At 45.0% G+C, this 14,111-nt stretch overlaps 1 protein-coding gene across 2 annotated transcripts in view; it reads left to right on the top strand.

Moving 5' to 3' along the window:
• PRKCQ (protein kinase C theta) overlaps window positions 1-14,111 on the top strand; it is a 47,092-nt gene that overhangs the window by 17,299 nt on the left and 15,682 nt on the right. For both annotated transcript variants that reach the window (XM_075519209.1, XM_075519125.1), the window contains 3 exons: window positions 91-266; window positions 2,802-2,975; window positions 12,270-12,361. In XM_075519209.1, the coding sequence (XP_075375324.1) occupies window positions 91-266; window positions 2,802-2,975; window positions 12,270-12,361 (442 nt within the window). The remainder of the gene's footprint in view (window positions 1-90; window positions 267-2,801; window positions 2,976-12,269; window positions 12,362-14,111) is intronic.

Below are 14,111 nucleotides of genomic sequence, written 5' to 3'. Positions count from 1 at the left end.
TTAAAACTCTAAACACGATACCTGTAAGCATTCTGGGGATTTTCTGTTCATTTCCAGGGGTTTATTTGAATGCTTTGATGTGTGTTGCAGAGCCACAGGGCATCTCCTGGGAGACTCCGGTGGAGGGCACAGTGAAGGGGGAGTCTCTGATAGAGTCAGACTTGGGAGAACAGCCTCAGAAGCAAGAAGAGCACCAAGTGCAGCTAAAACTAACCATCGAAGATTTTGTCCTGCACAAGATGTTGGGGAAGGGCAGTTTTGGCAAGGTAAGCATCAGGGTACTAGACGCAACTGCGTAGGTCTGCATATTGCTTATTATGGCACTAAATAGCATGTGGTTTGAAGGCCACTTAGGAAAAAAACATCTCCAAGCCCTCAAAGAACCCTTGCTCTGGCATGGCTGAGTCTTGAACTCGGTCTTCCCCTTGCCTAAGACAAAGGTCTTCCTTGCCCTTCCCTCTGCCCCATTAGTTTGCTGTCTCATGAATGACCATGACAGGAGAGGAAAGCAGCCAAGTAAAGCTGCAACTTCCCCTTCTGTGCAGATTGATGGGGCCTGGGCATCCACAGAGAGCCAGTGGGAAAGATTTCCTTGCTGTCCCCTTTCGTGCAGCTACTCCTGCCAACTTAGCTGAGCAAGCTCGGAGGGAGGCGGAAGCATTAGCTGAAAAGTTGAGTGTGAACACCTCCCTCTCCAGAGCAGCAGGTCCCCAGCTGGGAGTGCTAACTGCTCATTCCCAGCTCCAGTCTGTGCTACAGCATAAAGCAAATTTTGCAACAGCCAAGAATTTGTGCTTTTGAAACAAGAACCACCTGTTTTCAGTGGACTCATTAATCTTGATGAATGTGGATTGAATTGTGGATTGTTCCTCCTTCTTGCAGATGTCCCCTGGAAGGGGACTCGTGTTATTCAGTGCCAGCGCAGAGCTGCATGAAGCAATTTCAGAGGAACTCACCATTGTATTTTCACAGCCTATAAGGAGAATGAGTATCATTATGTATCGCATTGCTCAGATCCCACGTCTTTCCAAGGTGGAAACTGTGCCTTAAGGAAGGGCTGCTTTTTGCCTGCTAACTGAGCTGGAGCAATTGCTGCAGCCAATTCTTAAACTGGTGAAATATTTGCTGTGTTGCCTTTCCATACTTGAAAATACTTGGCATGTCTACAGTTTGCATGGGAAGCAGAGCTGAGGCATCTCAGTTAGAGCTAAGCCAGAATACCCCAAATCCACAGCCCAGACTAACCTGGACTCAAGAGCATAGATGTCATAGAAACATTTACGTTGGAAAGAAGGGACCTCTGGAGGTCATCTAATCCAACCTGCTGCTTGAAACAGGTCTAATCAGATGAGGTTGCTCAGGGGTTTGTCTAGTCAAGTCTTGAATACCTCCATTGAAGCAGGTTCTGTACCTTGCTTCAGCCCCCTGGGTTAACATGGACTCTCCAAGCCTGCAAGCGTCTGCATCTCTCTGCAGTGCAGCATGTGGGTGTGGAGAGGATGGGCTATTTCATGCCCTTCTGCAACAAACGTCACCCACAAGTTTCCTGTGTAGGTGTTGCTCCTGGTGCCCTTATTTGCTTAGAGCAAGATTCGCTTCCCCACAGAGGGAACAGGGTGTGCAGATCTCAGTGCCTGAGGGGTCTCTCCAGCTCTGCCTGGAGCAGGGAGGTTGAGGGCCAGACCTGTGAGGAAGGCCCCTCTGCATGAGATCTAGCATTGTCTACCTGCACCTTGGAAGTCACAGCACAAGTCACAAATGTACTGCATTCCCCAGTTTCCCCAGGAGATCAATGCCCTGCACAAAAACAGGGGTAAAAAGGGTGCCTGCAGCATCAGCACTGTTAGCATTTCTGGTCATTCACTGCAGAAACAGAGGGAGGCTCTAGGCTCTACTCTCTGTCTAGTGCTACAAAGTGAAATGCAGCAGTAGCCAAAAGGGTAAATAAAACTTTTGTCAGGGCTAAAACATGTCTGAGCTTACTCAGTAAATAGTGTCTGGTAGAGAACTTCAAAGACCTCTTTGATGAATCTTACGTATTTATTCAGTCTGTGGGAAACAGTGTTAACAGCCTGTTAGCGTAAAGATCAGGACTGGCACTGCCTTCCAGAGGAGACTTTTTTGCTCTGTGGTCTCTAGAAAACCCTTTTCTGCTGCTCCGTGTCTCATTTTCCCTTCCCATAAAAATAGATAGGGGTCCTAACTCCTCTGGGATGTGTTTTGCTCTTCTCAGAGAAGAAGTCCTGCAGAAGCATGGGGGACCCAGCCTGTTTGCTCAGGCCTCCTGCTAACTGGGAGGAAGGAGAGAAAGGCACGTCTGATATAGATCAGTGGTGGACATCAGTTTATAAACTACTGGTGGACATCAGTTTACACCTGCTGAGGATCTGGTGCAGGACATTTGCATTTCACATGTTGACAAAGCAATATTCTATGTTTTGTTATTTGAAGTTAAAAACAGGAAATATATCTCATGAGCATTTGCATAAAGATGTTTTCTGTTATCAGAAGTGTTTGGCTCTCTGACCTGTCCTGTCCATACGAGCATGTAGCCCCTGCTCTTGTAAGTGCCAAGACCTTCTCATCCTTCCCCAGGGTTCAGCTTCATAAAACTATTCTGGGTGTGGGAAACAAACTCAAAGTCTACAAAGTCTTAATGGCAGAACTGGGCCTTAAACATCAACTTTTTTAAGGTCTACCCTAGTGAATTCCCCAGAGCTCAGCTCCCATCCTCACATGGCTGTGTTTCCAGCTCTGGAGAGAAAAGCATTGCTCTTTCTGAGCAGCTGTTTCCACCCTAGGTGTTCCTTGCAGAGCTGAAGAGCACAGACCAGTATTTTGCCGTGAAAGCCCTGAAGAAGGATGTGGTGCTGATGGATGATGACGTTGAATGTACAATGGTGGAGAAGAGAGTCCTCTCCTTAGCTTGGGAGCACCCATTCCTGACTCATGTCTTCTGTACGTTCCAGACTAAGGTAAGAAAAGGATCTGTCACCTTCCTCCATGGGCTGAGGATGCTTTGCTGAGATACAGGTACTTAGTGAAGGGCTTAAGTCTCCTAGATGTTAGGGAATAGCTTGGACATGAGGTGGTGCTAAGGGAAGGGATCTTCAGGTTAACCACTTGGGAAATGGCTCTAGAAATTTCATCTGCCTTCCTCACATTAACCTGGGGGGTGCATTTGAGGATTATGGCATCCAAGACTGATTGAGGTGGCTATGCAGAGACCCACTATTAAAATCTGTGTCCTGGTACCCTGGGCTGAGGATGTGCAAAGGCCACATCCACAGCCAGGATGCAGATGTGCCCACACTGGTGTTATCTGAATCTCTTGGACCGTGAAGCGGTATGCTGCAGCGACTAGCCTGGATTGGAGATAACTGAAGAAACTCTGATTATGGAGAATAAACATGCTGTCATTCACTTTGGTAATCTTCTTTGCCCCCAGTTACCACTAAATTGCATCAGACTTCCTAATTCATGCAGGACCACTGGTGGTGAAAGCTGCAGTTCAGAGGGGCAGCACAAAGCGTCTTCATCTGAAATCCTGGTTAGAACTCCAAAGCAAAATTGAAGTGACATTTAAGTAATGTATATACCTTCATGGCCCTACATGGCAATGAACCACCGTTAGCTTTCCAGAGCCTTTTCTACAGCCACAATGAATCATCTTAACACTAAAGCACACACAAGGCATAGAAAAAAATGATGGAAGGAATTTTGAGAGATTGTCTTGTCTGTCCAACCTACCCAAACCACTCCTGAGAGGTGTTTGCTATCCCAAAGCTCGAATTCAGAGGAACATCACTCTCCAAAGGCTGCTTGTTCAGGGTTTTGTTAGGATGCTCCCAGTCGCCGTTCAGTCCCAGGATTTAGTGATACAAAATACTGCTTGGTGTGAGGTTAGGACCTGCTCAGCAAGAGGCTTGCTGCTTCTGCGGGGTCAGGAGAAACAAATATAACCTCTGCGGTATATCCCAGTCACCCGGGGGATGCGGCACCTGTTTAAAGACAGATTGAATTTATAACAGGGAGTGCCTGCGAACTGCTGTAGGCGATGTGACACTAAGCCCAGGCATTCATGTTTAACCCCTTCAGGACTGTCAGTGAGGACAGCATGTCCTGGGAATGGATCCTTGTCTAGAGAGGAAAGGAATTCATTTTGGGGCTAGATTTCAGAGGAAAATATAAATGACCCAATTCCAAAAGCAAAGAAAATGAAGACTTAATTAACTGACTGATTCACAACAGTCACAGCTCTATGAGGGAGCTCATACTCCAGGGACAGCTGCTTGTGCTGCCCGTAACTCCAGGTGTCCAAGGAGAGGTTGACTAATGCCAGCGGCTGACTTGCATGCAGCAGCAGAACCATGTTGTCTGTGGTCCAGCCTGGTCCAGCCCTGGTCTGGAAGCTGGAGGTCAGGTTCAGGGTGAATACGGCAGTGGCAGTCTGCAGCTCTGGTTTCAGGCAGTGCATGCATGCAAGTGTCCACTTCTCTCATGAGACCATGGCAAAAAGATGAGAGACCGAATGGAGTCATGCCAGGAGCCAGATGGGATTTACTGACCATTTAAGGGGGGGGACTGTACTTCCAGCTGTGGCTGACGAAAGAAAAACCTGCAGGATGGAAAAGCAATGAGTGCCTGAAAAATCCATAGGTGCCAGGCTCAAAAACCCAAGTGATCTTTTCCTGTGCTGTCTTACGAGCAGCATCACAGTATTGCCCTCTTGACATACAGAAAGAATCTCCATCCATCTCATCCCAAGTCAGCCTTGTCCCTTTAAAGTTATTTGATCTCTCCATTTTGCCCTCAAGTTCAGAGATACAGAAGCTGGAATGTGGCTGCCCAGGCCAAAGCAGCTCTAGGCTGTGATTGATTCCGAGCTTATGTTTTTCTCCTCTGACCTTCGCAAGCCAAGCGGCGATCGCTTAACGCATGGAAGTCATTCAGAGCAGGAGAGCTGTGACAAGCCGTGGACAGTCTTTCATGGCTCAAATGACAGCATGGTTCAGACGTAATACATTTTAGAGCAATTATTTTAGAAGCCAGGGCACTGCTGTGTACTCCCTCTCTGGACTTTAATATTGAAAACTTGAATTTTCAATTGAAAAATTGAAATATTTTTTTAAGGTTTCACTGGGTAGATAAGTAGTTTCAAACAGAAATGCATGTGCCAACACTGTCCTGAATCTGTAATGCTTTGACTCGCAAGGTTTCTGAACTGCTTCAGGTACTGAGTGCCTCTGCAAAGGACAGTAAAAATAGGAATATTCCTATACTGAAACAAGAATCTCAGTAGTCCCCATGTCTCTAGAGGGGAAAAAAAGTCATATAAGCTGTTGACAGTTTTCTGAGCTCTGGGATGAGTTTCTTCCTGGCCTCAACCCAGGTAATCAGTGAATGCTGAAATATATGAAGCTTGACAGCCCTTCAGACAGGTTTTTGTAGGCACCAGGCACCTAATGCTCCTTTTTATTCCTGCGGAGGCTGAATGATCAGTGCTTTCAAAACTCAGAATACTTGTCATGTTTTGCTACATGAGAATAAATTCAAACACATGGGTTTTTTTTCCCCGATCTGTTTTTGAACTTGGCTGTTGTATTTTACTTCAGTAATCTTTGCATCCAGATATTCAGCTGACATAATTATATGGTGTGAATTTTAACAACAAGCTTGGAGAGCTATTCTGTTGTATTAGATTTAAAGGGACACTGTTATGTTAAAGAGGAGGAAAAACATGTTTATAATTCTGTAAAATCCCCAAATCAGTAATGCCAAAACAGTGACTGGCATCCCAGTGCTTATGTTTTATTCTTCTTTTTGCATTTCACTGATCTTCTGTGATAAAAATAGGCTTTCCCTTTTTGAAAGTCACTTTTGTTTCTGTTTCTTTACTTCATTGACCAAGTTTTTATTCACACCCTAATGCAAATTAAGTCCTTAGGCATTTTGGCTTGTAGCACAAAATGGCAACACAGAAGACTATCTCAACCCAAAAGAGAAGTAATCTTTATTGCAATTTAAAAGGAAATGTTACAGAAACATTTCTTTTCTGCTTTACTAATGTATTATATCTTTTTAAAGTCCTGGTGGTGAGCCATTTTCACATGCTCTGTTGTTTTAATGTGCTTAATACTGACTTTAAAATCTCTTACATTGGCAGGAAGGAGAAAAGGATTGTTAATAAGGAGCGTGATCCTAATTTAAAAATTCTTAGGCTCTGAAGTGTTTTCCATGAGTATTTTCAGGGGATTTCTCATTAAAATATCTCCTTGGAGGAAACTGCAATTCCTTCCAAATTTTCCAAGGGAAATTTCAGTTTTCTCCTATCTTTGTCTTGCTGTTAGAGGGACGGGGCTGAATTATTTGACCTGAATCAGACCGTGTAGGTTGGCATACACGCGTTTCACACCCGTTAGCTGTTCAGCTCCATTGCCTGACTGTGCCACGGACCTTCTGAGCAGCCCTGGCTCAGGCTCACGTGCCCTTCCCAGGCAATGCAGGATCCTCTCTGACCACAGCATGGCTGCAGAACGCTGATGCATTGCAGGAGAAGTCATCCTGCAGGGAGGGGAGGTTGCAAGCCTTGACTTCCAGCACTGCTGAACCACTGAAACACAACAAAATATTGGATGGACTAAACTAGAAGCACAAGAAAAATCTTGGTCACAGGATGAGGTGTCCTGTGAGGTCAGACCAGTATCTTTCTAGCCAGCATCCAGTTTTTGGCATTGACCAGGAAGGAAGGGTAAGGAAGAGAGTACAGGGCAACACAGCGATTTTTCCCTTGCACAAACCATCCCATATCTTGGTGTTCAGCCATTTGGGAGACACAATCTTGAAGCTTCAAGGTTTCTAGGTCTCCATCCTCCTAGTATTTTGTGGGGGATAAGTCAGCTTGGAAACATCTGATTCAAGGCTAGCTGGCCAAATTTGAGCCAGCTAATGGGAAAGCTGGGGAAGAACTGGGACGTTTAAGGAGGCTTTGGGGATTTTACCTCTTGCAACCAGCAGGCAGGAAAACTGGCAAGGTCTCATTCAATCCTGGCCAAAATTTCAACATGGTTCAGTAGAAATAGCAGCGTCTCAGCAGAGCTTTGGGATTTCAACAAGCTTCTGCCAGAGAAGGTCTGAGCAGCTGTAATTATAACATCAAAAAAATGAAGTCTTTACGAGACACTTCTAGGTGGTGTCAGCCCATGTGGTTTGAACAGGTGGAGTGTATTGGCAAGGAAAAGAGGGGGCCAGCTCATAATCATAGTTTTTTTGAGTGATAGATGATTGACATATTAAATATATGTATTCTAATTGCCTTCCTGTTGTCCACCTCTGAGGAAAATCAGCCCAAAATGCATTCAGCTTTGCCTGAGATTTCTAAAAGTCTGCAGTGTAGCTGCTCTTTGTCCTGAAAAAAAGTTGACTTCTTAAAATAAAAACATTACTTTTTTTTCCATTATTTTTCAGCTGATAATTTATGTTTCATAAATTTGACTACTTTTTGTTTAGTTTTAGGTCTGGTGATTTTTTTAATCCCCAGATTTTCACAGAATTTTTTTTCTAACCTTGAGAAAATTAGTCTCTTTCCAAGATCCCACCCCGTACTGATAGGGAAAGCCACTTTTTCTTGCAAGACAGGGCTGATAGTAACTCAGTTTACCACTGTAAGGGATGTACTCTGCCTGCTCTGAGCTGTGAGGAAGGGTCCTGGGATCTCAGAACTCAAGTGAAAGGAGCTGTTGCCAGCCATGTCTGCACCTTTATGTATACGTATGTATTTTTATATATGTGTATAAATATATTCATATGCTTTGTACCAAGTAGATGGGCACACAAAGCTAAGCGTCCCAAATGAGCAGTTTAACATGCAGTCAAAAATGCTGACAGTGTAAAGATTAGAACAAAAAAATAAGTCGTGAAACCAGGGACTGGACTGGATTATTTGACAGCTGGAAGAAATGCTGCCATCTCCAGAAGATAGACTGATATTACACAAGAGGGGGAAAAAAAAAGTCTTTAAACCAGAAAACAAAATTAAACCAGAGGTTGCTTTAACCTGTAACAAATTGGCTTTGCTCATCCCCAGATGGTGCAGATAGCAATGTTAGTATCTCCTATGGTCACCTACTAGCAAGGAGTGACCCTGCGTTAGCTGTTCCTCGTGGGAGGAGACACAGTGAGGAGCACGTGCCTTGCTTGCTTTCCCACTGGATGGGACACTGCGATGGGACTGCAGCACTCACTGGGTAGTGTGGTGGAGAAGGGCTGAGAGGCCTTTGGCTCCCATCTATCCCATGACATAAAATAGATCTGAAGCATGGATGAGCACCCAGACTGGGCTGGGCTGAGCTGCATGAAAATGTGAGACAAGAATCAGCTGCAGGAGTTGCATGGTGTCAAACCTGTCTCTTGGCAAGGGCCAACCTAATTCAATGGGCACGCAGTGAGGTTAGGTCATGTAATATGCATTGTGGAGCCTTCTCCGCATGGACCCTTTTGCTAGGGTAACTGCCCTAAATAAGGGTAAAGCCACGCTGTCCTACAGCATTAATTATTCTGATATTCATCCCCCTGGAAGCCCAGGGAAGAAGAATTTTTGCTCTTCAGTAAATGGTGTTAAATTGTGTATTTGTATGTATGCAAGTGCTTTCAAATGCAAAGAAAATAAAATCTGAAAATCTCTGCAGAAAAGTGCTCTGGAGGGCTTCCAGCTGGTTTGAGGATTTTAAGAGCCTGTTATAGGATGTACCTTCAAAAAAGATCAGTTTAAATGCTGCCTGCTTTATACTCATTGTTTATAAAGTTGAAAGCATCTCTGATAGTGACTATTCACTCTCACAGCAGTTGCATGCAGAACAGAAGCAGGTTGGTTTAACTCCATCCCTGCCATGTCCTGGAGAGGCAGAGGGAGCAGGTGGCTCTGCAGAGAGGAGCTCAGCTCAGCACAGGCACTGCGGGATTGATAGGGCAAGAAATTGAGTTCTTGCAGTAATCAAGTCTTTCAGCGCCTGGCGGGACTGAGTCGACTAGGGAACCATGTTATTTTGTGTGCAGGATGCACACCTGCATGTGTCTAACCGTGTGTTGTACAGCATCATGTTGTACAGTTCTGTCTGCTGTAGGAGCAGCGCTTCATCCTCCCGCAGAGGGGTTTGTCATGTTCCCCCTGCTGCAATGGAGAAGGCCTCTGGAAGATGATCTAGAAGTAGGGAATGGCTGATATATGGATGTCCACAAGACAACTAGTGCCAGCTATCCTGGGGCAGTGTCCATCGCTGAGCGCAGGAAATGCCTTTACAGTCCTCCTTGAGCTCTGTGGTTGTAAAAGATGGCCCCAAACTCTGCCAAGAGACCAGACTCGCTCTGTTCTGTTGTGCAAGTCTGGAACTGTGACCAGAAGTTTGACTTGAGTGTTCGCTACCCAAGGATGCTCTCACAGGAGGTCAGCAAATCGTCTGTCATCTGTCTGCAAGGCAGACAGTTAGGCTGAAGGCCAGGGGCCCTTCCCAAGCCTCCTTCAGAGCTGTGTAGGTCCCATCACTGAGGAACAGCATTCCTGTTTGTTTGCTTAGCATCCCTGAACTAGAACCATCGTAGGGGATAAGGGCGTGATAAAGTCATGCTATCCGAGCTGCCACATCTTGGGAAATACCCACTTAACCCACTCTCACCTGCTCCAGGTGCTGACAGACTTCAGAGCCTGGCAGTATCAGACAGGAGCCATCAGATAACTTTCCCAGGACAAGAGGAAGTGTAGGTTGGAGCCTGTCTGCAAACATGTCCTCCTTGCCGTTCTAACCCTTTAACGTCTAGCACACTGTTGAATTTTCGGTGGTTTCAAGCATGGGTTTTGCCACTTCCCATTTTTAACGTGTTCTACGGCTCTGTAGATCTCAGGCTTAGGAAGCTGTCTTCAATCTTTTGTTGCAGCTTGCACTGCTTGGTTACATCTTGCTACTCATACTGATGTATTCAGGGCTGATCTCAAGCAATTTTTCTCCATGGGCTGTTCCAGACAGCTGACCTTTGTAAGAAGCAAGGGGAACTTCCGAGTCTCAGAGCAGAAAACTCAAGAGTGATGCCATCTTTCTTTTCAACAGCATTTATGTACCACTCTGTAGCACCTGGTAGACCATGAACTTCAGTATTAATCATGCCTAAGTCAAGTTTGTAGCTTTCAGCTTCATAGCTTTAGACAGTTGAGCAACTGAGTTCATATAATGATCTTTGGATGCCAATTAACCTGAGAGGTTGTCCACCTTTTCTTTTCTCAGATGGCAGAAGGATACTGCCAAAGTCCCCAGTTTCAGGTTAGAGTCTCCAGTTTAATTAAATAGGTGCATCAGATGGTTGCTCAAATCCATGAGCAAGCAGAGCACGACTGCTGAATAAACGTGGACTTTACGTTATGCTTAAATATGCGTGATAAGGTGTAGCCAAACTCAGTGGACTTTCCAGGGAAACCCAGGGGTTTTCTCCTTCCCAGTCCACTGAAGCCGAGTCTGGCGTATTTGAAGATCCATGAGGTTTCTTCTGTCCCAGTGTGATACATGGGGCTGCTGGTCTGTTGTTAGGTAAACTTCATCACATCCCTGTGTACCTTCACAAAGAGCATCTGTTCAAGTGTTTTCCTAACGGGCTCCTGAGCTCACATTGCTTCCAAGATTTATGCGTTTCTATGCTAAATTGCCCATCCCCATTTGGCCTTCTTACTTGCTTAAACTGACTTATGTGCACAGACCTCTACAGATGCAAGGCCTTCAAACTGAAAACCTGCACCCATTTGGTTTATTGGCAAAATTTTGTATTCTTTCCCTGGGAGGCCAGATCTGGCCCTGTGCTTGTTGGATGACAGGTAGGGTTTCCAGCCAGACGTCCATTTAAATAAGAGTACTGTAATTAAAAGGATCTGGCTAAAGAAATTGCACAAATTAGAGCAGACAGCTGTTATTTGAAAGGAACAAATACTTGGGTTTTTAAATAGCCAGATCTTGGCTTGCTGCCAGAGATGCTTACGTTAGATCTTATGGATAAAAATCTTCCTTTGACTGTTAAAAATATAAGTGAAAAGAACTATTTCCCCCCAAAAAAATTGTGATGGGCAATACACAACAAGGGGAAGATATTCATAGACTTTAACATAGCCTGGAGATGACTAACTTCAGATGTGTACAGAACAGAGAGAGGCTTTTGAGAAAAAAAAAAAAAATTGCATCCATTTTATTTTATCCATGCATTTATGCACAAAAACTGAGACTCCTGAAACAGAAGTTTAAACTGGGAGCATAACTTATTGCACAGATACTCTTCTTCCAGAAAAAGGCACCCCTGCTGCTTTGTAGGTGCAATTCAATGTGGAGGGGATTGGTCTGAATCAGCCTCCAGCTTCTGTGGGGGCCTGGTGGTGGTTATGGCTCATGAAGCAGCAAGGGGATCAATATGGTGTCCATCAAGGATTGCAAAGGAAACCTTGACTATCTGTTCTGCTCTTTATTCAATACAGAGATTCCTCCCATCCTTTCTATGTACCAGGAGGAGAGTTTCCCAGTGCCCTGGTAGAACGGCTGATGGTTGCATGCAACTGGGGACAAAGACTGGATCTTTTTCCAGTCTTCTCTGACATGCAAGCACTCAATGGGTATCCAGAAATATGATTAATTCATGAATCTTCCCACTAGCAAGTTACATCCTGCCTTATTTAATAGAGCAGCTCCCAGGTTTAAAACCAAGTGTGTGCTTAAAACAGGTTGCAGCATCTGGCCCGTGTTTCTGATAACTTGAAAAGGTCAGACCGATGTGCCTCCACAAAAGATGTGCAGGAATGCGGGTAACACCAGCTTGAGATCACTCCACGGGATGGATAATGCACTGGGCTGGGGACCAGAGGAGACCTGGGATTTACTTCTGCTTCTTCCACTAGTCCCTCAGGAAGCTTGTCCATCTGTCCTTCTGTTATACAGGCACTGTAGAGTCACTCATCCCCTCCTAGTGAACCTTGAGGTCTACTGGTAAAAATCAATGGCACCAGCTGGTTATTAAGTGGATTTGCAATGTTTGCTAATGCTGTTTATACAAATCAGAGCAGAGAGGGTGAGTATGGGCTTAGAGAATAAAGGAGAAATGAGGAATCTGAAAAAGAAACTGCTTTCTTTCCAAAACCCTCACTGTAATCTTTTCCTTCCTCTTTTTGCGTGCTTTCTGGGTGGGGGTTTTTTCAATTTTATCTCACCCTTCCCCACCCCTTATTGTCATCTTGTCTCATTCTCTAGGAAAACCTCTTTTTTGTGATGGAATACCTCAATGGAGGAGACCTCATGTTCCATATCCAGAGTTGTCATAAGTTCGACCTTCCCAGAGCAACGTAAGATGTTATTATTACCTTTTGGCTTGCAAGTCACATGCATGGTAGAAGCAAAGGCAGCAGCTGGAGGCACCAGGGATCTTCATTTTATTTCCAGCTCTGCTACTGTCTTGTAAAGGAAGCCTTGGGCAAATCATTTGACCTCTCTGCACCTTACCCAGCTGCAAAGTCAGGATAATGCTTGTGCTGGAAGCAGAATCACTCTCTATCCCAGCTCTCTCCAAACTGACCAAAATAGACATGCAGGTCATCACCCTGACTCAATGACGGACTTGGAGCAAGTCACTTCCTCTCCCTGTCCTCTTTCCCCTCCCACAGAAAGCTTTTTAGAGCCCATCCACACAGCTGATTTCAGTCAGACATGACCTTACTTTGCATTCTTGGTCAACCAGGGAAGCTATTTCTGTCTGGAAGCGTTACAGACGCTGCTACACCCTCGTCAGCATTGCATCTGCCTGCAGGCTTATGCTTTAGCCTGCAAACCAGGGACCTCCTTCTAGCCTGTGACCTGGCTCCCATATTTTGCGCTAACCTCAGCATAGTCCCACAAACATTTGTTCAGGGCCGAGAGCTGAGCTGGACAGAAGCTGTCCCTTAGGCTGCCCTGCTTGCTGGATCAGTCCCCTTCCCAGGACTGCTGTCCCTCAAACAGAGAGGGACTCCAGAGGGACCTTTCAATCCACCTGAGGTCTTACCTCTGGAGGTGCCTCCACTGTCTATAAACAGCCCCAAGCATGCCTAAGACCTTATTTACAAGGCCCATGGATAAGGGTCAACCCCTACAGGTGTCTGCTGGGGTTGCTCTTCATTGTACTCATTGAGTTCTTGCTCAGCCCATAATTGGAGGCCCCAGTAATGACATTGTGGACCCAACCTCCACCCCAGATTTACCACCATCAAAGAAATCCCACAGATACATTTTAAGCCATCTGTGGAACCAAATATGGGTGGCTACAGCCAACCATTGGGTGGCCTGTAGCCAAGCTGCAGGACCTGCTTAAGCTGAGGTTCCCAGTCTAGTGATCAGAGGTGAAGCAGTTGTTTGTTAGAATTAATGGGATTTTCCCTTTAAGGTTCAAGGGAGAGGAGAGGGGAGGGGGGAAGAGATAAAACCTGTCAAAAGTGCAAAAGGTAAATTTAAATAAAAAATTAATACACCAACAGGGAGTTAAAAATTTATTTCACTTTGATTAAAGTAAATAGAAGAATTTGAATAAATGAAAGGTGCTTTTAATCGTTCTGTGAGCAAAAGGTATTTTAAAAGTCAATATTGAATCCACTATAGGAAGTAATTTTTATTTAATAATTAAAAAAAAAAAACCCAAACCCTCATTTAAATCAGTGTTTAATTTGATGATTTTTTCAAAAGCATTTGAATGTTCAGAATTAAGGGCCAATGCATTGAAGACTGAGGGAGCAGAGCTGTGTAACACTGGAGGGGCATACGATCCTGCGGTCACATTCCCTTCTGGGAGAGCACTTCCACTGTGCAATGGTGCTTCAGCCTTATGCTGCCTCTTTGCAGAAGGATATGGTGTTGTCCTTTAGGCAGAAATGTGTTGAGAAGAAAGGTCTCGAACTCTAAAAGACTCCAGAGAAAGGCCACCAAACTCCTAGGTAGTTCATATCTATCTGGGATAAAATTTCAAAAGTCATAAATCTGAGCAGAAGAGGTCTGTTTGGCAAGCCAAGGAGATTGTCTGTGGTCCCCAAACGCAGATGCCCACCTGCCTGTCCCATTGCTGGGACC

The sequence above is a fragment of the Mycteria americana genome, chromosome 1 (genome assembly GCF_035582795.1).
Source record: "Mycteria americana isolate JAX WOST 10 ecotype Jacksonville Zoo and Gardens chromosome 1, USCA_MyAme_1.0, whole genome shotgun sequence".
Classification (NCBI taxonomy): domain Eukaryota; kingdom Metazoa; phylum Chordata; class Aves; order Ciconiiformes; family Ciconiidae; genus Mycteria; species Mycteria americana.
Note: the sequence above shows the minus strand (reverse complement) of the source record. Positions and strands in the feature narration are given on the sequence as shown.